The sequence below is a fragment of the Chrysemys picta genome, chromosome 5, assembly GCF_011386835.1.
Source record: "Chrysemys picta bellii isolate R12L10 chromosome 5, ASM1138683v2, whole genome shotgun sequence".
NCBI classification, from domain to species: domain Eukaryota; kingdom Metazoa; phylum Chordata; order Testudines; family Emydidae; genus Chrysemys; species Chrysemys picta.
Window position 1 is genome coordinate 95,051,690 of NC_088795.1, and position 26,594 is coordinate 95,078,283.

General features: G+C 43.5%; 1 protein-coding gene across 2 annotated transcripts in view; it reads right to left on the minus strand.

Annotated features, from left to right (window-relative positions):
* Positions 1 to 16,282, minus strand: part of GABRB1 (gamma-aminobutyric acid type A receptor subunit beta1) — a 262,391-nt gene extending 246,109 nt beyond the window's left edge. Inside the window, exons 1-3 of one of the 2 annotated variants that reach the window (XR_010601895.1) lie at positions 9,417 to 14,313; positions 9,169 to 9,260; positions 8,812 to 8,879 (exon numbers count right to left, since the gene is read on the minus strand). Coding sequence is in view for 1 of the 2 variants with exons in the window: in XM_008166221.4 (XP_008164443.1) it covers positions 8,812 to 8,879; positions 9,169 to 9,260; positions 9,417 to 9,496 (240 nt within the window). In the remaining variant the exon portion in view is untranslated. Of the gene's footprint in view, positions 1 to 8,811; positions 8,880 to 9,168; positions 9,261 to 9,416 lie in introns of both variants that reach the window. The other variant, XM_008166221.4, reaches the window with a different exon arrangement.
* Between the last annotated feature and the right edge of the window lie 10,312 nt (positions 16,283 to 26,594).

Below are 26,594 nucleotides of genomic sequence, written 5' to 3' on the forward strand. Positions count from 1 at the left end.
ACATTTTTATACAATTCTCCCAGCTGTTCTGCAGAAGATCATTTGTTATCTCACACATTAGTCCAGCGATTCTCAAACTGTGGGTCGGGACCCCATAGTGGCTTGTGGTCCTGTTTTAATGGGGTCACCAGGGCTGGTGTTAGACTTGCTGGGGTCTGGGGCTGAGGCCCAAGCCCAAGCCCCACTGTCCTTGGGATTCGGCTTTGGCACCCTGCCCAGGGTGGCGAGGTTTGGGCTTCAGTTTTGGACCCCCACATGGGGAAGAGAGCCTTGGGCTGGCTCAGGTTTCAGTCCCCCAAACTGGGGTCGTGTAGTAATTTTTGTTCTCAGAACGGGGCCGCGATGCAATGAAGTTTGAGAATCGCTGTATTAGTCTGTTTCTCTCCATTTTTCAGACTGTTCCTGGATGCTACCAAATACTCTCACCCCATACCACTTCCTTGGTTTTGATGCATTTGGTCTCACATTCCTCCCCAATGGTGATTCCATCTAGTTACTCAATTTTCTATTCCCTCTTTCCATCCTTTGCCTAATATGAAACTCAATTTCAAATCTGAATTTTCTTAATCTTTATAGGTGTGTATCAGAATTTCTCCATTCACTAAGGGCTTTGTGACCCAACCCTATGGGGCTGCAGGGGCGATTAGTAGAGACTAAGATCCATACACAGCTATTTTGCCATTTGAGCTGGGCAATTTTTTTTAGGCAAATACTAAATTGCGTTTTTCAGGGTGTCAAGGCTGAATCCCCACTCTGTCACTCTGAGTGCAGAAGGTGGAGGCCTGCAAGGATTCTACAAATTAATACTTGCCACTCCAGGCATGTATTACACTCCTGAGGTCACAGCTTTTCTCTGACCTTGGCTTGGTAAACGCTGACACCACCCAAATGCAAAGAAACAAAAACAAACAAGAAAAACCCCCAAAACAACCCAACTCTTTGAACCCAGGAAGGAGCACTTGGGAATTCCTCCCTGTGGGGTACCCTCGAGCCCTTTCACACTCCCCCCATCCCCTCCCGGGGGAAGAACTGAGAAAGAAAACAAAGGAAATTAGCTGTGGCTTCCAGTTAATCAAACAACATGCACAAACCTCTTAGGACACCAAAAATAAATCCTGTTCTTAAAAAAGGTAAAATTTATTAAAAACAAAAAGAAAGGAAATACATTTGTTACTTAGGCTTTTTGCTAGATCTTAAAAGAAACAGTTACAAAAATTAAGCATCAAGATAACTTTCTTGAGGTTCAGTTTAAAGGTTACAAGCAAAACAAAAACATCTGGGCTTAGCACAGAGGAGATCCACAAACCAAAATAAACCTAATCACATCTATTTAAACATGCCCTGTCCAATAATTTCTACTAGGTATGGAAGATGAATTTTCATAGCTGGTTCAAGACTTACACAGCATTCGTGCTTATAGCATTGCTGCTCCGTCTCTCCGGAGAACAAACAACAAAGGGAAAGTTTCTTTTCCATTTTAAGAAGTTTTAGCCCTCCCATTAGCTCTTTTGGTCAGGTGCCCACTTCCTTCTTTTTTTTTTTTTTTTTTTTTTTTTTAACCTGTGGGCTTGTTAACCCTTTACAGGTAAAGCAAGTAGAGAACAGCTACTAAGAGGAATTTTATAGCTAACTGGCTGGCTGGGTGTCCATAAACAGGAGCTACCCACCACTTTATTTATCACACAGGGCGTCAGAACTATTTGTGGATTTGGGTCAAATTCCCCCCCCCCCCCCAAAAAAAAAAAAAAAACCTGGATTTTTTTTTAAGTTTGCGAAGTGTTTTGATGTTTTGATTTGAAATGATGTTTGATTTAGAAATATAGTACTGTTTTTTTAGAAAATGGTGAAAAACACCTCAAATCAAAACACACACAAAATAATAAAATTGGAAGGGGTTCAACTAAATGTTTCATTGACTCCAAACCAAAATGTTGTGTTTTGGCTTTTGCGTCAATGAGCAAAAACTTAAACAAATCAGTTTTGGTTTGACTTGAACTGATTCATTTTCTTGAGGACTTTTTCGTTCTGCTCCGAACCAAAAAATCCATCTGCTCAGCTCTGGTTGCCACTTCCCTCATTATAGCTGCAAGCCTGGGACTTCTATAAGCAGCCGTTTTGTTAACTTGGGTCAAGGTATTGCAGTAAACCAGACAAATCATGTCACAGAAACATAATAGATTTTGTCATAGCACGGTTCCTAATGAACTCATTTCATATTCATGTAAAGATCTAATATACTTTCATAAGAATTCTGTCATGGCGGAAAATTAGTCAAACATCATTAACTGAGACAAAGCAAAAGGGTCACCTTGCAGTTTTGAAAGGAAACACTTTGTAAATTTCAATTACTATAACAAAGATGCAAAAATAAACCTATTAACCGTGTCTCATGGTACATTAGGGAAGGAGGGAGTGTGTACAGTGACTAGAACAGGGGAATGGGGCCAGTACTACTGGTCCCACTTTGGCCTCTGCCATTGATTTGCTGATTAATATAAGGCAAGTCATATATTCTCCCGGTGCCGGAGTCTACCCACCTGTAAAATGAGTATAACACAACAAACCTAAATCCCAAACAGGGAGGTTATGAGAATGAATGCTTGGATTAATCCTTTATGTGAAAGTCACTGAAAAAGCTCAGTGCAGTGGCAGTAGAAGTAAACTACTAAACACAATAACTATAAAACAATGCAGTCCAAAGAAGCTGAGTAGACATAAAATAAATAATTTGGGGAAAATACCAGCAGGGTTGATTACAAGACCGGGTGAGTTTCAATACCCAAATGGGTGAGATGTTTCACATTAAAAGGGTATATTTTCAAAAGGCTCCATCATTGGGCAAGCTGCACAGTCTATTATTCCTGATGGTATTCAGAGTTCACAGTAATCCTTTTCTAGAATCTAAGCTAAAGTTGCAGCAAGTCTGGGGACAGATTTCACGCAGATACAGAAACCAGGCTGTTAGCCCCACAGTGATAGTAAGTCCATCAGGGGCAAATTCAGAGCAGTGCCAGCTACCCAAACATGGCTCCACTAAGGGTCAGATTGTCAAAGGAACTCCATTTTGATTTAAGTGCCAAAATAAGCATCTAGGTTGAAAATCTGACCTCACTGGTGGGTGCTGAGTGTTTCAAAATCTGGCCCTCTGGTTTTGAAAATATGGCTCCATGTAGAGAAAGTCAGCCAGATGACATGCTGCTTCAGTGCATTTCCTGGGGAGACTCCTTCAACAGGGAACATGTGGAGTCCAGACAAATAAAAAGCCTCTTGCACTGGCAGAGTGCTTTCACCTGGGGAGGAGGGGGGCTGGCAGTGCTGCCACCTGTCCTTCTAGGTGAATGAATGGCTCCAGCAGCACAGGTGCCCAGTAGGCAGCAGAAGGTGTAACTTGCATCCTCTTGTGCCTTTTGTGATACTGGCCCAGAAACGCTAAGAGAGCAGTGGCAGCTCCTTTTAAATAAAACTAAACTAAAACACACACACACAACACTAATGTGTTTAATAGAAAATGAATGGTGCCTAGTAAAACACAAGGAGAGGTTCAGTTCAAGAGCCAGGGTGAGGTAATAGCCAGCCTATCATGGCTGTGATTCACAGACCCAGGATCACATTCTTCCACTGGGCAGGCCACATTTCACTTAAGCAGAGCTATAGACTCCTTAATTAGTGTAATAACAATGGTGGACCAAATTCATTCCTTTTGTCCCAGTAGGAGCTCTGTAGCGGATTCTGTAGTCGGTGGTACACATTAAGGGCCCAGTCCAGCAATCCTTACACATGCAAACTAGTCCCATTGAAGTCAATCAGTGAGGACTACTCACATGAGTAAGGGTTGCAGGCCTTACTTTCATATTCTTCATGTGATACTGTCTGAGCCACATTACCCTAAATGAGGGAGAGTTAATGTGCCTTGAGGGATGTGGTGATTGTGTTATGATAAGCTGTTAATAGCATCATTAACAAAACATAATTGTCCTGTACATCTTACTTCACCCTTTATAGTCTCATCTCAGTGTCCTGTGTTCAAAATGATTGTTGTCTTTCAGCAATGGAGCAATTTCCCCATCATAAAGATCTCTTGGAATATAATGGAGACCAAAGTTTGCAAATAAGTTTTCATTGTTTTCATAGCATGATGACTGCAAGCATGTTTAAGCAGATGGCAAGAAAATTAACAAGCAGCAACATTTTTCATTCTGAACAAATAAAGGAGCTGAATTTCACAGATACTGAGTATTTGCAGATCCCACTGAAACCAATGGGAGTGGTGGGTGCTCGGGACCAGATGATGGGAGTTAAGTGCCTAAATACTTTTGAAGATCTGGACCTCAGCGCCTTTAAAAACCAGGGTGAAACTGTTTACATTTTACTCTCAGTATTTAAGGACATTTTCAAAATAGTTTTGACTGTTCTGCTTGTGGGCCAGATTGTGACAGGCCTGTACTTGGGCACACAGAGGGGGAGGAGGCTGTGGTTTTAATTGCTTTGGCAACATTTGTATAACTTGTCATGCCAATAACATCTCATGGAGCTTGAAAAAAAAAAAAAAACTGCAGGGCCAGACACAGTTGCAGACTTGCACTGGAAAGAGCGTAGGGACTGCTCTCTCTGCCCAGCGCTAGAAAGGAAGTGAGGCAAGAAGGAGGTGGGTCCAGGGCCCTGCAGTATAAGCAGAGGAGACTGCACCAATCTAAAGCACAGTGTAGTCTCCACAGTGACACCAGAGGCATAACCCCTCCCTGAACACCTTCTGGGGCAGTGAGGGTGGTGGCTAAATGTCAACATTTGGCTCCATTTAGTTTGGAAATGTGTATTACAAAGTCATATATTGATATATATTACATGGGCTTTCCTCCACTTCAGTGGCCTTTGGATCAGGGCTGTAGCATAGGTTTAGATTCAAGCAGTAATACTATTCTTAGGCTAAAATTAAATTCCCCAGTGAAAAAGCTACCTGAGGTGTACCTGAGGCGTAACAATTCCTAACAGGGAAACTTCATTGCTGCTGCTTTGTAAACAGATAAACCACCACCAACAACAAAATGCTGGTTCTTATTATGCTAGAAATGTTTTTAAATAGCTTTTAAAGTAGGTGTATATAAATAAGTAATTTAGCAAGGGGAAGCAGCAGCAGAGGGAATGGAAAGGGGGCATGAGGTCAGAAGTTAGCTAATGAGGCTCAAGCATTTTGAAAATGTGAAGCGGGCCACCTTGTTGGCCTTGGAAATGTAATGAAAATGAAAGGATAACTGTCTGGTTTGAAGCATTTGTCAGTATATCAGTTAGTATTTCCTAAGCATAAAGAGGAAGTGAAGGTTTGGATCAGGTTGTAAAAACTTGGTACCTAAAGCAAGGTACCTAAGTGGCTTGATTTGCAGAAGTGCTGAGTCCCAGGCTAGTGCTGTAACCATTGGACCGTCTGTACATTAATTTAAGTTTATTTCACTATAGTAAACCAGATTGCAAACTACATCTCTGTCATGGTAAAGCAAGACAGAAATAGGAAAGTAGGAAAGCCAACACTTGAGTGAAGGGTCTCTAGTCTTGTCAGTTTTTTCATAGATTATGAATCTATGATCCAGAGATTCCAAGGCCAGAAGGGACAATTGTGATCATCTAGTCTGACCTCCTGTATAACACAGGCCATAGAACTTCCCCATATCTTTTAGAAAAACATCCAGTCTTGATTTAAAAATTGTCAGTGATGGAAAATCCACCAGGACACGTGGTAAATTGTTCCAATGATTAATTACCCTCACTGTTAAGAAATTACACCTTATTTCCAGTCTGAATTTGTCTAGCTTCAGCTTTCAGTCATTGGATCATATTATATCTTTCTCTGCTAGCTTAAAGAGACCATTATCAGAATGGTTGTGTCAGTGCAACTCCCCCCAATTTTTTTATCTGCAAACTTTGTTGTGCTGGTGTGGGAAGGGAGAGGAGCTGGGGGAGGGCAGACACATTATGGGGATTATGCTCTATGCAACCCCAAGTGGAAATACTGCTGGAAAATACAACATAATTAACCCTGCACAGCACTGTGTGCCTCCTGTGGCATGGCCCCCTAATCTCCTATTTGAGGATCCAGCATGCTCTGCACCTCGCAGAATAAGGCCTTTAGTACCATTAGTGTTAGCATTAATTTCACTTTGTTCCTGCCCCCCCTGAAAAGGATGTCAGCGTAAAGTCATGGCAGGGGTAGACACACCATCTAAGGCAGCAATTATGTTAGAAGGGATGATTTGCTCAGTGACTAGTTTGGGGAGTCTGACCCTGCTCCCAGGGAATGGTTTGGAGGTGAGGATAGGGTTTGTCCTCCTTGCTTATCCTTGACATATGCAAGTTTTATGTGCTCTTTCCTCCACCCCATCTGCACAGTCACTAACATTTTCTCTTTGAAAGGAAAGCTCAGCAGGAACTCTGCAAGTTAGAATTTGCAAAGTCTGTCCATTGTGTTTTCCCTTCTCCCACCTACTGTTTATTATTACTTAACATTTGAATTAAGATACAACTTTTATGTCCCATTCATGGCCCTATTGTGCTGGGCACAACACATATAGTGAAAACAGTCCCGGCCCCAAAGAACTTACAATATAACTGTGACACTAAAATAAATATAACTATATTTATTCAACAACAGAAAATTAAGATATACAGTTGAGTAGTAAAAATAAATCTGAAGAGAAAAATGCTGTCTTTTTAAGCATTCCAGTGATAAATATTAAACTGTAGGAATATTAGGAAAAGGGAAATTATTTTGAGACTGATGTCTTAATACTTTGTGAAATTTCAATAAACTGACAGCTAGTATCAAAACAAAGCACAACTATCCAGTTCCTCTTAGCTGCATAGATGTTCCTCTTCAGATGGGACAAAAGTACCTTAGATTTTCATTTGAGACTGCCCCCCCCCCACCAAAATGCCCTTGAAGTATATTAATCAGAAATGATTTTGATGGGATTAAAAGTTCTAACTGATTTTCATTGTCTGTAGTATAGGAAGAGCATGTGAAACCAGACCAGCACTAGATATTTTGTGCTTTACTTTTGCATTCATAACTATTATCATTGTCATCTCAGCAATGAAATTAACACAATCAAGTACAATGTAGCACACATCTTTGTCTGAAGTTACATTTTTTTTGACCCTCAACCAGTTTTCATTTTTCTAATTTTGCTAATTAGCTGTGGAGTTTCCCTCATCTATATACACTTTTTTCTTTTTCCCAATGAAAAAAAAAGCACTTTCCAGCATTAGTTTTCTTTTTCTTTGCTTTTATGTTGAGAAGTTTTTAGTTTGTGAAGGTGATGTTCTTTCTTTATAATAGCCTTTATCTCTACCATCTAAATCAATTGACAGAGAAATTCAGTCTGTCCATCTGTCAAAAATATGTACCAGGAATCTTTAATATTTCTGAATATTTCTAGTATTTCAAATATATATAGTTGACTTGGGGTAAAAACATCAAGAGTAAAACAAAAACCTTATATATTACATATATTTAAATGCAATGAGCAATTTCAAAATTCTGATTTAAGTATATCCAAATTATAGAAATATTCTAAATGACTTTTCTTCTGAGCAGCCCTGAATTGCTTTATACAGACATTTGCTATTAATCCTGCTACTCCAAAGTATGTGATCCAATCTGCAATATCAAACTGTTTGCTTTTAGCAGGCAATTTATGAGAGATTGGATACCGAACTAAAACGTGATGGAAGCCGTTCCACCTCCTCCCCCTGTCCCCCCCATTGCTGTTAAAATCCTCAACGACATATTTGCGTGTGGAGTGATAAAGTACTTCACATTACAGCTAAAATTTGTCAGTCATTCAGCAATTACAATCCACCCGTCCCACGCAAGAGAACTCTGGAATACTAGAGGGAAATCAACAGGCTTCTGCTCTCCTCAAGCAGTACCAATTCTGCCAGCCCTGAGTCTCGGCAGCATTGTTACTTACGCAGACAGCCTAGCAGCAGCTACTGTTGCTTTGACTATTTCCTCCACACCAAATCGCAAGAGGAGATTAAAATATAAACAGACTACACTTTGCCCTCTAACTTCCTAATACAACGATCTCGCCCCGCCCCACAGGTGCCTTTGGGTTCCAAAAGCAAATGGGAGGTTCAGCCAGAGCAAATTTCTGCTCCTGCAGTCTGAATAGGTAGCTACAAGTTGCATACAGAGACACGCAAAATCTACCATCCCTTTTCCCACCTGGAACACTGTTAGCAACCTGTGCCAAGGCAAAGGATCTCTATCTCCTGACCAGTCGACAGTCAGCTTGCCTTAGCTGTAGCTATTTCTTCCGAGGGAAGCATGGTTGCCCCTAGATCCCGGCCCCCAGACTCCACAAATGCAGCGTTGTCATTGTGTCAAATATGCCTTTTATTATTATTATTATTATTTTATTTATTTATTATTTATTCCTGACTCCCGGCTCCAGCTGCCCAGGCTCTGGAGGCGGAGAGAGCGAGGAAGCGTGGAGCTGTCCTTGGTGCTGAAAGGCAGTAAGGCGCAATGATCGGCAGATGGCGCCGTGCCGTATTTTGAAAGGACATGAAAGGAGGAGAAGGTACAGTCCTGTGCAAATGCGTCCCAAACAGGTTTCCCCAGCGCAGCTATCAACAGCTTGTCTCCACAGAGCACTCAACGTGTTTAACTCTCCGCTCATCGTCCCTTGTTCTGGCATGAAAGAAAAAGCTGCACAGATACGAGTCTGAGATCCCCCCCCCCCTCCAACTGAACTCTAAGGGGCAGACACATGTGCCAATTTCAGAGCTCTGGTTTAATTCAGAGCGTGTACTCACCATGTTGACCTCTGAGACCATGTCTATATTGGCAATGTCTATCCTCATCCCGACATCAACAGGAGCACCTTCAATAGGAAACGGGGTTTTGTTATGCACATCATAGACATTTAAAAGCATCATCCCTGTGCCTGGCTGTGGAGTGGCATATATAAATGTGTATGTGTTTGCATGTGTGAGTTGGGTACATCAGGAGGTGTGTGCACGCATGTGAGTATGTGTGTTTGTGTGTGTACTTGGTCATAAATTGGCCCACAACCATTTACAAAGACTAATTTGCATTTGAACTGACGTTTCCCTCTGATACAGGAAATGCAACACAGTTGTGCTACACGTTGAAAAAGACTGACAAATTACCTCCAAAGTCTGGCCTCAAGCGAATGTCGTATCCATGGAGCAATCTGTCCACTGTCTCTTTCACGTAAGACATGTTGCTAGGCTCATTAACGCTGAAGGGAAGAAGGACGGATTGTATTGAGAATCAACGCTAAAACTGCAGGCAGACAGAAAAACAAATGCACGTACACCTCCAAAAATAATTAGATCAACAATTCGCACAGGCACCAACACAACCGGGAGAGAGCTCACCAGAGAATAACGCTCACCTTTGCGCACAGCAGACCATGGCTAACATCACGGGGAACGAGAGAATCCCAAAATACTCTCGACTGTGAACTGTCCACATTCCTAACTCTGTCTGCAGAATTGGCTTTTCTGCGAAGATCCAAGGAATGCAACTTAGTCCAAGGCAGAGCAATAATTCCCAACAGACCAACGCATGCGCGGAGCTCGCTTGATCTCCAAAGACACCTTTTGCCTTGAAAACAATTTGTGTAAAAGAGTCAGCAGATCCAAACCTCTCAAAGTTCCCGATCTCTTCAGCCAGGCTTCTCAGAGCAGATCAGGAAAGCACCTGCTGTGGCAGCAAGGTTTTCTCCCCCACACAAGCTGAGCCCAGCGTGGTGGGCTCAGACAGAACCAGGCGCTGCTTTGGCATCTAGTGTGGACAGTCCCCGATTGCACATTGCAACTGAAGGCTGTCGATCTGGACGGAGCTTAGAGCACAGGAAATGGTTCGGGACAGAACCGGCCGTGGAAAGTGTTCTGGGACAGACCTGGTTACCGTTTCTCTGTTGTGGGGGGTGGGGTGGAATAAGAGAAGCAGCAAGCCAACGAGCTGTTCTCCGATTATGTTTGTGGCTGGAGCAAAAGCCTCTATTGTAACTGACCTGGGCAACAGCAGCTCCACAAACGTGAGAGCCACTCGGCTCCGCACACCTACAGCCATCACATAAGTGGCAAGTACCCGCCCCGCCCCCACCCCTTGTCTCGGCAGGCATCAGCAAACGCGTGTGCAACACCTGATCGCTATTACCTCTCTTCCTCGCAGCGCTCCGCATACAATGGGAGCCTACACCCTGCCTTGGTTTTGTTCCTTTGTTGTATTTTAGCACAATGGATAGCTTATGCGGCTCCCGAGGGGTGGCAGACACACCTGGGAAGGAATCCTATGTGTGCATCATGGAGAGACACAACACTGCAACAGGCATGCTGCTGTGGCACAGCTGGACACAATGCGTGCACGTATTGACTGCATAGATATCACACCACCAACTCTCACCTCTCCCAGCGGGTTTGACGTGAGAACGCTGAGGGGAAGGGGGGTGGGTGGAAGAGGCACTTCAAAGCATCAGTCTGTTATTTTCCTTCCAGACATTTCCTGAATGTTGATGAAGAGGAATGTGACGGCTACAATCCGCCCCCTTTCACCACAGCACAAAGGTGCTTGAGGGATCCGTGATCCCAGTCTGCGTACACCTAGATGTTTGTTTATTTTCCCCATCCGAATGTGAAATGCAGAAATCATTGTAATAGGGCAACAAATAAGCCTGGGAGTTTCCCAAGGGGGTTTCACCCAGGTAAAACATAACGTGCACCCTCTGCTGATTCCGGTGTTTGATACCCAAGGCAGAAACTTCAAGGATCCCGAGCACCAGTGCACATGACTATGCATACTTAAAGCAAGTGCTCAGTCCGGACGGCTTGTTCCTCAAATAGACAGTGAGAGCGCTGAGGAGTTCTGGGCAGTTCAAGCGCTAGGCAAAACGTCCCTCCAAGGGGGCCTGTCACAGTGGATGGGGAGTCAAAGGACAAGGACGGCATTATACTAAACCACTGCAAACCAATACAAGAATGGGAGGAAGACACCTTTGCCAAAACCAGGTACTGCGGGGAGGTCCTCTAAAAATTTCAGCTAAACTAGGGGTGTTTTTTTTTTTTGCTCCATCCTAAAAGATAAAACTATTTTTTCAAGTAATAACAGTCCCAAATCAAGCTCCCTTCACCTGAGCATTCCTAAACTTTGGAGCAGTTCAGATCACAATCCAAACCAAACAAATGCCCCCTATTCCTGTAATAGGTTGAAACAAAATCCTGGATCCAAACATTATGTGCTAGGGGACAATTGGCACATGATTTCAATTTAGGGGTACAGACCCATCTCTGCCTAAAAGTAGTAGTAGTTTTTGTTTGATCTGCTGTGGCTCAGTTACTTCATAATTGATGTGGATGATGGATTGTCTGAGTCAGCCGATGGTTTTCATGGCCATCCAGGGGTGCTGGAACACTTTTTATAGTGGGGGTGCTGATGATAGAAACCATGTATTTGGTGTTTGTTATTCAAGCCAGAGGGTGTGGTAGCACACTCCCTCCCCCCCACACACCTAGTTCCAGCAGCACTGTGGCCTTCATGACATCCACAGCACTATTGTATATGGTGGTTGGCTCAATCTATAAAACTGGGTATACTCATGATCTGATGTGGCCTGTGGTTGGAGCTGTCATGGATTGATCATTACAGCCTGCAGTTTGTGGGAGGGACACACTTTTCCCGTTTTGGTAAGGGACATGCTTTGTTGATCTTTCAGGCTAATGGCACCTGATTGGCTTCCAGAGGCTTTTGAAGAAGCATGCTGTCCTTTCAACAAATCCCTCTATTGAAGGGTTAGCAGACTTCATAATGATCTTTTGTTCACAATAATCTAAAGGGTGGAGAAGTGCTAAGGGGAGAAGAATTTTATTTAAGGAGAATCCGTGCTCCAGCTAGATTTTCACATATTTCTTCACATTAATTGCAATTTTTTAACTTCTTCAATATCTGATTACTAAGTTGTTTTAGTGCTAAGTGGAACCTGTACTGTGGGAAACAGGTAACTCATCTCTCCCAGAGACTGCACTGAATCCATCCCTTGTACTTGGTACCACTGATCATGAAGTATTGTTGACTCACCTATAAACCCTACCATGAGTGAATGGACTTGACCTCTGGTGATTCCATTCCCTTCTTGCAGAGTGTTCCATAGGGGGTGATTTTGGCGATGGATGTGCATCCTCATGTGGGGATCCACCTTGTCACTCCTCTTGTGTAGTGTGTATTATTGGCCTGTGACAATTTGAGGTATCTCTCTATGTACACATATGAATTCTCGCTGATTTAATGAAATTGCTGTATCATTGAATGCCTCAGTGTATGTGGAATACACCATCTTCCACCTGAGGAGCATTAAACTTTGATAGCTTCCATTGAAATGGGAGCACCTTAGGACAAGGGGATGGCCATATCCTAGGTGAAACCACTTTTTTTCAACTTCTCTATGGGAGGCTGGGATTTGGAAAGTAGAATAGCCCCAAACAAAAGAACAGAGCTATTAGGTGTTAATGCTGGGTCTTACAAACCACAGAGCCGGAGACATGGGGGTGGGTGGTAGTGGGGGACTCACAACAAAGAAAGTTTGGACAAGAGAGAGGAACAGAAATGCATGATCTTTTTTTTAGCAAAGGGGTCCTTTTTAACTGCTGGACCAGTCAAGAAGAAGAAGAAGAAAACTGGCTGCAGAGGAGAGGGAGGAAGAGAGAGCAAGTGTGTGAGAGAGAGAGAGACCATGATTTGGAGAAACCATTTGCTAGACTTTTTAGATGACTCTGACCTAAGCCCCAAAATGCTCAATAGTGAAGAGGAAACTGAAGCAGGGAAATGTGTAGAGATGCTATTTTTAGCTGGTCTAAGTCAGTATATTTCTTTTGCTAGCTAAAGTAAAGAGTGATTGGTTATGGAACCCTTTGCAAAGTCTGTGTGTTTATTTGCTTTCACTGTTCATGAAGAACTGCAAACCCAGAGTGCCCACAGGGTTGGAGCTCTGCTAAAGGGTGTGCTTAAGCTACTGGAGAGTCAGGGGTTGGGGGATCAGCACTGTTCTGGGGCCCTAGGACAGATGGGCCATGGGGTCCCATTTCTGTGAAGGGATAGCACACTGCCTGTGCCTAGGAAGAAGAAGCCAAGGAAAGAGACAGAGCTGCAGCCTACTCAGGCCAAAAGAAGCCTAACACATGGGTTCAGTGATTGAGGTCCAAACACAGCAGCCTGGTGAGCATCCAGCTGGAGGCAGCTTCACCAGGGATGTGCTTGGGCCACTGGAAGGATTAATAAGGAAACAATATGGTTATATTTATGTCTCTCAGTTCAATGTCTGTTTCTTCTGACCCTGCTAAAGTATCTGAATGACTTATTCAGTATACCGCAAAGTCTGGGACGTGAATGAAGGCTGACTATTTGAGACTCGCTCTTGACAAAATGGAAGTAATGCTGGTAGGTTGAGAAAAGCAACTGGAAGATATGGACATCTCTGCCCCTTTGATAGAAGGTATGTGCCATTTGTCTCAGAGTATTGTTAGATTCCCAGCTGCCATTATATGATCAAGTAATCATAGAATCATAGAATATCAGGGTTGGAAGGGACCTCAGGAGGTCATCTAGTCCAACCCCCTGCTCAAAGCAGGACCAATCCCATGAACCCTTCCCGGCCAGCCACGTTGATGTTGGTGAAACATCCCTTGTGATCCACAAGTGCTTGCAGCACCATTGAAAAGTACCCCTTGCAGTTTATGTACTGGGTACCCTGGTGCTCCGGTGCCAAGATAGGGATATGGGTTCCATCTATCGCCCCACCACAGTTAAGGAATCCCATTGCAGCAAAGCCATCCACTATGACCTGCACATTTCCCAGAGTCACTACCTTTCGTAGCAGCAGCTCAGTGATTGCTTTGGCTACTTGCATCACAGCAGCCCCCACAGTAGATTTGCCCACTCCAAATTGATTCCCGACTGACCGGTAGCTGTCTGGCGTTGCAAGCTTCCACAGGGCTATCGCCACTCACTTCTCAACTGTGAGGGCTGCTCTCATCTTGGTATTCTGGCACTTCAGGGCAGGGGAAAGCAAGTCACAAAGTTCCAAGAAAGTGCCCTTACGCATGCGAAAGTTTCGCAGCCACTGGGAATCGTCCCACACCTGCAACACTATGCGGTCCCACCAGTCTGTGCTTGTTTCCCGGGCCCAGAATTGGCATTCCACGGCTATAACCTGCCCCATTAACTGCATGATCTCCAAAGCACCGGGGCCCACGGTTTGATAGAATTCCATGTAAATGTCCTCATCACTCTCGCCGCCGCGCTGCCATAGCCTACTTCTCGCCGCCTGGTTTTGCAGGTTCTGGTTCAGCATAAACTGCACGATAACGCACGAGGTGTTTACAATGTTCATGACTGCTGTCTTGAGCTGAGTGGGCTCCATGCTTGCTGTGGTATGGCGTCTGCACTGTTCACCCAGGAAAAAGGCGTGAAACGGTTGTCTGCCGTTGCTTCGCTGGAGAGGGGGGAGGATGTACCCAGAACCACCCGCGACAATGTTTTTGGCCCCATCAGGGATTGGGATCTCAACCCAGAATTCCAATGGGCGGAGGAGACTGCGGGAGCTATGGGATAGCTACCCACAGTGCAACGCTCCGGAAATCGATGCTAGCCCCGGTACATGGACGCACACTGCCGAATTAATGTGCTTAGTGTGGCCGCATACATTCGACTTTATACAATCTGTTTCCAAAATTCGAATTATATGAATTCAGATTAATACCGTAGTGTAGACATACCCCTAGACTCTGTTTTCGTTGCCAGCAAACACTGGCCCTACCTATGATTGTTATCTGTATCTCTGAGCCAGCCCTTGAAAGCATGAACATTTCACAGACTATGATGCTGAGATGGGCCAGATGATACAGGGGAGGGCTGAGGGATGGGTTTCCCGTGCAATCTGGTATCACTAAGGCTGGATCTCAAGGCTCCATCTTTTGAAGCTTTGCCCCATACAGAAAGGGGCAGTGACTGATTTTACCTCTTTCAGGAGATTGAAGACGACAGACAGACTGTTTGGGGAGAAACAGCTGAGTTTGAGCTGACTGAGGGGGGTCTTTTTGGGCTACAAACTGACATGACCTGATAACCAAGAGGTAAGCTTTTAAAGAAGGTTTTAATACACTTTGGAAATGATCGGGGATTCCCAAGAGGACAGATGGTAAATATGCATTCGGATGCTTTTCTTGCTTCATATCTTTTCCCCATAAGGCACACTGGGATGGTCATGGATCCATAGGATCTGTGCAATGCCATGGCTTTTAAACAGACCTTGGGAGGTGCCCCTTGAGTGTGCTAGACCCTCAGTGGGTCCCACTTTTCCACAAGGATAGGCCATGTAGCTTCAACACCCGAGACTGAGACTCTGGCTTCAACACTCCTATTTCAACCTGTGAGCTCTGCCAACAGGTCCAGCTGAATGACACTCCTGTTCAGAGATTGTTCCTCAGTCAATGCACAGAGCAAGTTTGTGCTGTCACACTGGGCAGACTTTTAAAACATAGCAGGGTCTATTAGTCAATCGAAACACAGCATTGGAAAGTCCTTAGCTTAGCACAGAGAAGCAAAGAAGACAATATAGTCCATACTGGCCAATGCCCTTCAGCCACACTGCTGTAGAAAACAGTTTGGTTTCCATTCACTGTGCCTGTCCATTTGTCTTCTCTCCAATAGAGCTCCCTGCATCTGCAAGCCCAGTTCTTCCTGCTCCCAAAAACATAATGAGTCCATAAATGCTTCACTCAGCCAAGGGGAGATCCTCCCGTGGACAGGTGACAATTATTCCCTTGTCTCTGTCGGGTATTCCATTAATGTAGGTTGATCCCAGCCAGTCCTTAACAACCCATTCATATCACCCCATGACAGCTATGTGACAAAACACCTCATGTCTCCTGCTCTTTATAATCATAGCAATACCAATCACAGAGGGAAACTGAGGTGTATATTGGCATCATACAAGTATCACCAAAATTCCCACCTCTATTGCACACACACTGCTCACAGCCCTTGGAGAGAAAGCAAAGCACAGGAACTGGATGTTAATCCAGTGAACACAGTGAAGGACAAGCTGCAATCCTCAAACCTGGTCAAAAGGGAGAGTCATGTGGGTCCCTACCCATAGAGAGGTGCTGGCTAGAGGCCTGATACTTGAGAGGCCATTCCTTGAGCAGACCATGGAGGCAGGTCAGAGGCTTACCTACCCCAGAACTGTGATATCACAAAAGCACATTCTGGGGAATTAGGAAATCTAGTGACTCAGGTGTAATGGGAGGGAGAATTAAACTCCCCCAGTGTGTGGAGAAGACTGGGGAATTAAACACTGAAATTCAGGAGCCTCTAATTCTTCCAGAAAAGGAGAATGTAAGAAACAAGAACTGGGCCACACAACATCAGGAGGGACAGGCTCGAAGATCCAAGGAGCCTGGAGGGAAGAGAGCTTGTGGCTGCTGCAGATGAGAGACCGGGGCCAAGAGTCTCTCCAAACTCTCACTCCTGTTGACCCCGACCTGATTTTATGATCTTTGAGCTAGTCTCAAGTCTTGTGGGCAATTTTATACTCGCTAGAGATAAAATGTCATTACCAGAAAATTGCTTATTAGCTTGGAATATGCATGGAGGGACAAGGAGCTGAACATAAATAAATGGGCTATTAAGGGCAGGTCTACACTACAGCCAGGATTGACGCTGAGATCGACTGGTGGTCGATTTTGTGGGTCTAGTTAAGACCTGCCAAATCAACTGCAGATGGCTCTCCAGTCAACCCCTGTAGTCTACCCTGATGCTCTCCCGTTGACCCCGCGCAGTGTACTCAACCTAAGTTATGTTCACTCCAGCTACTTTATTCACATAGCTGGAGTTGCGCAGCGTAGGTCAACTGACCACGGTAGTGTAAACATAGCCTAAGCTTGCTACAGTTCAGGGCCTTATATTAGGTGGAGGCTTTGTGGGAGTGATTATGCTGAAGTCTGGGATTTACGTGAATAGGCCTCAGGATAAGGAGAGAATCCCAGGTGAGATATTTTGACCCCACATTTTGAAAAACTAACAAGTAGTCACCAACAGGTGCAATACGCCACAGGATTCTGAAAGAAGGGTCGGGCTTTAGCAGTTAGGTTGCTATGCAGTATCTCAGCAGTTGGGCCACATTCATATATTGGAATTATTAATAAATAAGTGATGTAAATCATGAGTATTAATGCTTGATGCTTAATTATGAAATTCCCAAAGGCCACATATGGGTTGGGGCATTTAAACAAGGCAAACGACTGTTGTTGAGCTCTTGACTTCCCATTAGCTGAGTTTGCAGCTCAGAGCACATGGCAGGAAGGGGATAAAAACCCCATACAGAAGGAACTGATTATCTGTATGCTGCTTGGACTCTGAGGGGCAAAGTTTCTAGGCATAAGCAAGAGATCCCCAGCTGCTTAGCCTGGGTTAGTCCTAAAGAACATGTAGAGCTTGATTATTATAGAAGCTTCTATAACCTTTTGAAATTTAAGACTAACTTGTCTGCATCTATAGGATTACCTGCTTTAACTTTGTAAGCAACTCTCGTTTCCTTTTAAATAAATCTTAATACAGGTTATTACAGGACTGGCTACAAGTGTTGTCTTTGTTGTGAGATCTAGATTCAATTGACCTAAGTGGCTGGTTCTTTGGGACTGGCAGTAACCTAAACATTGCTGTGATTCGTGGTGTAAGGCAGTGGTTCTCAACCAGGGGTCTGGGGCTCCCGGCGGGCCACAAGCAGTTATCAGGGGGGCTGCCAAGCAAGGCCGGCATTAGACTCACCGAGGCCCAGGGCAGAAAGCTGAAGTTGCAGCATATGGGGCTGAAGTCCGGGGCCCTGAGCCCCACCACCCAGGGCTGAAGCCAAAGCTTAAGCAATGTAGCTTTGTGGGGGCCCCTGTAGCATGGGGCCCCAGGCAGTTGCCCTGCTTGCTACCCCCTAACACCAGCCCTGGTTTTATATGCAGAAAATCAGTTATTGTGGCCCACGTGAGCTGTGGAGTTTTTATAGCATATTGGGGGGGCCTCAGAAAGAAAAAGGTTGAGAACCCCTGGTGTACGGGACCATCTGTCACAAAGGTGAGCTCCCCTGCATGGTGAGATATATGGGATGTCCCAAGTAAAGAGTGGCTTTTACCATCTTCTTTTGGCCAGAGCTTGTGAGACAGGGGCTTTGCTATATTGACTCTCACACTATTGCCACCAGAGCTGACTGAAAAATTAAAACTGAAATGTCACAAAAATGTTGAAGATTTTGAAGTTTCCATTTCAAAGGGTTCAAAAGAGACCCATGTTACCTTTCTGCTATACTTACAAAATCAACATTTTTCATCAACAATGTTATTGAAGTTCTTAGTGATTTACATTTACCAAAACATGCAAGTTTTAGGAAATAAAAAATTTCAGTAGTGGTGTTGGTAACTTTTTTAAATTTGAAAAAAAAAAAAAAAGATTAACTGTTCTGAAGACTTTTGGGTTTGTGACAAAAGATTTTTGTGATTTATTTTTTACTTTTGAGTAAAAGGTTGTTTTTGCTCAATCCTCTCCCCTTTTTCATTTGAAAAACCACAACCAGCTCTAATGGCAACCTTAAGACTAGACTGCTGCATTGCACATGAACCACACCCTGAGTCCATTTGGAAATTGAAGCTGGAGCAGAATGCAGCAGAGCACTTGCTAAATGAAGTTTCTCACTGTGAACATGGTATACCAGTATTTTGTGATCTACACTGATGCCTCCAGTTTGTGTGTGGAGTTTAAATTGATTTTATTTTAACCGATGAAGTCTGCATCTGTGCTGATAATTTGAAGGAATGCTAGTTTAAACCAGGTACAGAGGGGATTAGTACCATGTTAGATAACCCTACTTAGAGTTGGACCAGATGACATGGGGTAGATTTACCTAAATTGCAAGTGTAGACACGGCCTAGGTGGCTTTATCTTTTCTTGTCTGAGGGACCATCTCTCTCCCTGTGCCATATAATCACTGCTTCAATCAGAAGAGATACTTGAGCAGGAGCTCCCTTGATGTAAGAGAGGGGAGCTGCTGGCAGGATGTTCTCTGTGAGGAGCTGTGGAGAACTGGCAAGTATTTGTTAATATTTTTTATAAATATCATATGTGCCTCAGTCTGTCTGTGTGATATTATCCTGGAGTTAAATCAATGTGTGTGTGTGGGCGTGGGGCGCAAAGAGGAAATTAAACAGTGGTAAAGATAATGCTCCTAGAGGAAACAATGCAGCGAGCTCTCAGTTGGAGAATATGCTCTCTCCAGTTCCATCCAGGCTGGTCAGGTTTCCATTTCCCAGGCTGAACCTAGGATCAAAGGCTATATTAAAACCTTTAGCATGCTAGCCTAGGGAGGAGGAAGGTTGGGTATGGGCTGTCAACATGCTGAGAGAGAGACTCAAAAGGAGCATCCCAGAAGGTGTGGGCAGGACAGTCTGCTTCTTCCTACCAGCGGTGAAGTTAGCTGGGTTGAGGGATACTTCCAAAAGCTGGCAAGCACAGCTTAAGGTGTAAGACCCACGCATATAGGCAGTTTATTGTTTAATCCTTTGCTCTGTGTGCTTTGTACTTTTGGGGGATAAATAAATAATGCTTTGTTTTAAAGACTGGTTTTGGGACTATCACATTTTGTGTGTACTATAGAAAGCTTAGTGCTTTCACAGTATCTGATGTGTACCCCATGTCTAGAATGAATGAGATACTGGACAAGCTGGGGGGGATGCACAGTTTACTTTACAAAAGGTTATTGGCAAGTACCTTTGGACTCTGATGATAGACCTAAATCTGCATTTATCACCTCTTGACTTTGTGGTTTTACCCTTTGTGCTCAAGTGGGCTCCAGTTACCTTTCAGCATCTGGTGGATGAGCTACTGAAAGTGACAGAGAGGCTGTCTTTGCATATATTGATGATATTTCTATTTTAGTCAGTCCTGGGAGGAGCTTGTGACTCAGGCTGGAAAAGTGCTCAAATGCATTCAAGATGTAGGATTGACTGTAAAGGAGGAGAAGCGTAAAGGGGAATAGCCTAGGTGACTTATCTGGGACAATAAAGTGGAAAGTGGCCAGATTATGCCAGAACTGGCAAAGATGGAGGCTATAAAAGATTGGGCTGTCCCCTGGACCCCAAAACAGGCCCAATCCTTTATCAGGATGGCTGGTATTACAGGAGCTTTGTACCACACTTTAGCTCTCTAGATTTACTCATCCCTGAACTGTAAAAAAAGGTAAACCAGACAAAGCGGTCTGGGCAGAACAGTATCAAACTGTTCTTCTGAAGAAAGCCATGAGTGAAGACCTGGTTCTGGTAAACCCAGACTTTGACAATTCTTTTACGGTTTTCACAGATTCCTCAGTCAGAGGGTTAAGTGCTGTGCTAATGCAGATTGATGCTAATATGGGAGAGAGTCACCATGTTGTGTATCTGAACAAGATATTTCTGGACCAGGAATAAAACCATGCCACTGTTGAAAAGGAATGCCTTACTATAGTGTGGGGACTTAAAAAGTCAAAACCATATCTGTTCAGGAGAAATTTTACTGTGTACACTGACCAGGTGTCTCTCAGCTGGCTGCATCAATTGAAAGTATCTAAAGCAGGGGTCGGCAACGTTTGGCACGCGGCTCACCAGGCTAAGCACCCTGGTGGGCCGGTCCAGTTTTATTTACCTGCTGACGCGGCAGGTTCGGCCGATCGCGGCCCGCACAGGCCGCAGTTCGCTGTCCCGGGCCAATGGGGGTGGTGAGAAGTGGCGCGGGTGAGCGATGTGCTGGCCGCGGCTTCTCGCCGCCCCCATTGGCCTGGGACGGCGAACCGTGGCCAGTGGGGGCCGCCATGGGCCGAACCTGCCACATCAGCAGGTAAATAAAACTGGCCCGGCCCGCCAGGGTGCTTACCCTGGCGAGCCGCGTGCTGAACGTTGCCGACCCCTGATCTAAAGCCAAGCTGTTAAGATACAGGTTTCAGAGTAGCAGCCGTGTTAGTCTGTATCCGCAAAAAGAAGAACAGGAGTACTTGTGGCACCTTAGAGACTAACAAATTTATTAGAGCATAAGCTTTCGTGGACTACAGCCCACTTCTTCGGATGCATCCGAAGAAGTGGGCTGTAGTCCACGAAAGCTTATGCTCTAATAAATTTGTTAGTCTCTAAGGTGCCACAAGTACTCCTGTTCTTCTTGTTAAGATACAGTTCACCCTGACTTCATGACATGAGGCTTTAGTTTTGAAATTCACTCCCTCTTGGTCTAAAATAGCCTAAATCTTTGACCTTATTGATATCTGTTGACAATGAAACATATGTATTGACAGAATCCCACATCATGCAGTTAGGTCAATGATTTTTCATCACCAGGAGATGGTACTGAGGTTCTGTGAACTGTAATTGAATCCATCCTTATGGCCATGCGTCATCATCATTTCCAGGGATGGAGCCATGTACCATTTCTAATATTAAGTATGTCAAATGACTTCTACAACTACAAGGCCTTGTAGCGTTCTGCTTCTAGAGTCAACTCCCTGTAGCAGCCAGAGGATTAATGCTGCTGCTGCTGCTGCTGCTGCTGCTGCTATGGAAAGCATTACTAGTGACAGAGGATATTGCGAATCTGACCTTGTAAATTCATTTACTTTGATAAAATGAAATGTAAATGAAGGAAATGAGCAAATAATTCTCAATAAATTATTTACTCAGGGCTAGCTGCACCTCTGACCCTTGTGGTGTCTCTGAGCCCACACCTTCAGGTGTCAGACCTTGTGCCTTTATCTATCTTGGGGTAGAATTTCACAATTCCAGCACTACTAGAGCAGGCTGTGAGCTATAGTCTACTATGTCTCAACCAGTCTAACTCAGCAGGTCTCAGTTTGGACACCTGCGGTTCTTCCCTTCAGGAGGCTGTGACCAGTGGTGAACATAGTTACCAGACAAACTTCTAGAAACAAAAGTATTATTTGTTTAGCAGTAGGAACACAGCATTATTAGATTATATATATGTATACCACATTAATAGGTATTATATACATGGTATTAGTATAATATACATTGTGTATATATAAGTATTGGGAAATTATGTTAACTGACTATATTATGCTGTCCCCATAATTCTGTTCACTCATGTCAGCTATCCCACAACACTTTGCAAAGCTGAAGTCAGCTTAGGTATTTGAAAATAGTAGGGCTGTCAAGTGAGTAAAAAAATAATCATGATTAATTGTGCTGTTAATAGAGTACCATTTATTTAAATATTTTTGGATGTTTTCTACATTTTCAAATATATTGATTTCCGTTACAACACAGAATACAAAGTGTACAGTGCTCACTGTATATTTATTTTTGCTTACAAATATTTGCACTGTAAAACAGAAACAAAATAAATAGTATTTTCAATTCCCCTAATACAAGTACTGTAGTGTAATCTCTTTGTTATGAAAGTTAAATTTACAAATGTAGAATTATGTACAAAAAATGTACAAAAAATAACTGCACTTGTAAGTTGCACTTTCATGATAAAGAGATTGCACTACAGTACTTGTATGAGGTGAATTGAAAAATTCTATTTCTTTTCAGAGGGGTAGCTGTGTTAGTCTGTATCAGCAAAAACAACGAGGAGTCCTTGTGGCACTTTAGAGACTAACAAATTTATTTGGGCATAAACTTTTGTGGGCTAAAACCCATTTCATCAGATGCATGGAGTAGAAAATACAGTAGGGAGGTATAAATACACAGCATATGAAAAGATGGGAGTTGCCTTATCAAGTGGGGAGTCAGTGCTAACGAGCCAATTCCATTAAGGTGGAAGTGGGCTATTCTCAACAGTTGACAAGAAGAGAGGAAAAATCACTTTTGTAGTGCTAATGAGTTCAATGTAATAAAGGTGGCCCATTTCAAATGGTTGACAAGAAGGTGTGAGTATCAGCAGGGGGAAATTAGTTTTTGTAGTGACCCAGCCACTCCCAGTCTTTATTCAGGCCTAATTTGATAGTGTCCAGTTTGCAAAATAATTCCAGTTCTGCAGTTTCTCGTTGGAGTCTGTTTTTGAAGGTTTTTTTTGGTTGAAGAATTGCCACTTTTAAGTCTGTTATTGAGTGTCCAGGGAAATTAAAGTGTTCTCCTACTGGTTTTTGACTGTTATCATTCTTGATGTCATAATTCTTTTCAAAACTAATGGAAAAAGGGATCTGAGCATAGTTGAAGCAAATTAATTAAAAACATTGAAAGAATATTTGCTGGAAATGTATTGCGTTATTTACCAGCTGTAGGAATCTGAGCTTTGATGATAAATTTGTGTAATGCTCTGCTTCTTTGAGTAATTTGTCACCAGAGCTATCTGTCACTCAAAAATACTAATTATTTGTTTTTAGCATATTAACTAGGCATTAATATGCAAAACATATCAACATATTTTGAGTTACTATTGCTCAGGCAAAGTAACTGATCTTCCATTCAGGATTGCATTTTTAACCTTATATGGGTTTATGCTATTAATTACCCTGACCTACTCCAAGAAATTTTACACTGACTAATCAGGGCTCGTAGAACAATCTGTTATTTCACTGATGCCTTTCTAAATATTTCCCTGCTCAGTAACTCAGCAGAGGTAACATTTATCCTTCTCAAATTCAACCCCCTCATTTTTGCTCTATATAGTGCTGTGTGCAGTGACCTCAGAATGTGTAATTGATGTTTCTGAGACTCCAACAGTGTTGTATGAACTTATTTAGCAGAAAAGCCAGATTTATTTATTTATATACTTTGTGGAAGTAGGCCACAGTGTTTGAAAAATACAGCTATATTGAAATGTATAGTACATCATATAAACTCTAATGCCAATTTCAGCGACCTTAGCTGTTTCACTAATGAAATTTGTTACTCTTGGAGAAATAGGAGAGCATCAGTATTACAGAGGTTAGAACAGGATCCTTTCATTGTCATGACTACCTCTAACATCCAGAACACTGGTAGTTTATGAGAATGAATGACAATCTGGGAGAACATTAAAACAAATTACTCCTATCTGATTTCTGTAATAGCTATAATAACTATCTATCCCAGGGGTCGGCGACGTTCAGCACGTGGCTCGCCAGGGTAAGCACCCTGGCGGGCCGGGCCAGTTTTATTTACCTGCTGACGCGGCAGGTTCAGCCGATGGCGGCCCCCACTGGCCGCGGTTCGCCGTCCCGGGCCAATGGGGGTGGTGAGAAGCGGCGTGGGCGAGCGATGTGCTGGCCGCGGCTTCTCGCCGCCCCCATTGGCCCGGGACGGCGAACCGCAGCCAGTGGGGGCCGCGATCGGCCGAACCTGCCATGTCAGCAGGTAAATAAAACTGGCCCGGCCCGCCAGGGTGCTTACCCTGGTGAGCCGCGTGCTGAACATTGCCGACCCCTGATCTATCCTCTTGCTGTCTATGTTCCAGGAAAATTCTATTTTAAATACACTTTTTGGACTTTTACATTGAACTCTTCTTTCTTTTGCTCAAGTTTCTTTTCCTTTATTACTTTCTGTAATATTTCATCTTGTGGTAATTAATTTTTTTAATCTGACAGTCCTTCTGCTGTTTTGAAAGAGTTTTGAAAATACACTAATCAAGTTGAGCGTATTTCAACACTATTCAAGTGACTTTTGGAAATGTATGTAATTTGTGCTGATTGAGTATAACACTTTTTGAAAAATCCTTCCTACCGAGGGCTAATAGAGTGTTTATACTCATTGCTGTGTCATAGAGTGACATTGCTCCTCTGAAGGGTTTAAAAAGGGATCTTGCTTGGAGTGGTTATAAGGTCTGCTGCACGGTAGGCTCTTGACAGACTCCTTATTTACGAGGCTGCTTTGGAGGACTGTGTCTTGCTTGATGATCATTTCAAATTTGTCAAAGAGCACTTTGAAATCACACTAGGTTACAGGTGACAGAGAGATGGTCAACCTGCTTAGCCCACCAGAATGTATCTCCTCACAAACAACTTCAGTGGTTATTCTTATTCCTCAGGGTCCAGTGTTATAATTCCCTACATATGGAACTGTCTTCAGAGTAGCTATCAAATCAGGCTGTTAGAATGCTAAGTAAGAACTGAATCAAATATTTGCTAGAAAGGAATTTATTTAACATATAGTCCAGTATCTGGGAGGAGAGGGCTGTGCCCTTTCGGTAGCCACTGTGGTTGAAGAATGATGCAAAAAGTCGAGGATATGGATGCCCAGCAGTGGAATCAAATGCAGGGTCCTGTATCCTTCAAGACTCTTGTGGTGGACAAGTGGAAATTAGGTAGGAAGAATACATGACTACATAGCAAACTGTCCATTCCCTTCCACACTGACCCCTGTTGGCTGTACGAAAATGAAAGCTATAATAGTGACCATCAGGAAAGGCACGTGCTAAGTCTACTACCTTACATCTCATCTTCAGCCATTACCAAATCCTCAGTTAAACGAATGCAGTTCTGGAAAGGAATGACAATGACACCCTTCATCACAAGCCTTTCCCTACAATGCCCTCACCTAACTGAGTTGCCTTGTTCCTAAGAATAATACCCTGATACCCTCACTGAATGTACCATAGGCCATCAGTTAATTGAGTATTTCCCACAAACAGAAGACAACTTTCATTACTGGAAATATGGAGAGATGTAATGTGGAAACATCCTCTCCTGACTCTTAATCAGGACTATGGAACAACCAAAGGAGACTTCCTCCAGCGAATGCATCCCAGGTTCTACACTTATCCCAGTGCATCCACTTTGGCAGCTTAGTCAGTAGTGTGTGATTATTCAGTGAGTGCAGACATGTCTGATAAAGCTCCTTATTTGTTACTTCACTATCAAGGATCTCCATAGTAACCTGGGAATGATGGAACTGCTTGTCTGTGCAAATTTAGTAGCATCACCCTCTCCACACCACTAACCCCTACTGTTCAAAACCCCTGACCTAAGGATATGTCCAGTCCATGCTGGGACTTGGGGTCTCCAATGACACAAATATAGGGGGAGATTTTCAAAGACACAAAAGGTAGTTAGGTGCTCAACTCCCATTTATACTTTAGAAAATCTCTCCATTGGTTTCCTGTAAAGCTGTGTCCATTGGTTTACAGGCAGGTGTGTGTTTTGTGTAATTTGAGGCTTTGTCTCTATAAGTACATTCACCACTGCTCCATTGCACAGTATCTACTTGTCCATCCTATTTGTGGGCATGAATTGTTTGTATTTGCTGGGGCCTGGGTTCTCCAGCCGCATGTACTCAGTGCATCTTGATAATTAATTGTCCAACTGAGCGCCTTGCATTTGGTATACACAGGAAAAACCATTCAGTAATTGGAAGTTTGGGATTTGTATGGTGCTTTGAACAGTTGTCCCACAGTAGAAGCAGGGTGGAACCATACCGTCTCAGCAAAAGTACTAGGAGGGATCTTGTTCCATCCCAGTGTGAATACTGAGGGCAGGATCTGATTCCACAGCGTAAACATCCATCCTTTCTGGAGGCCTGGAAAGGCAAACCAATAACAGCAGGACTCAGTTTTGTCTATGCTGTTAACTAGTGAA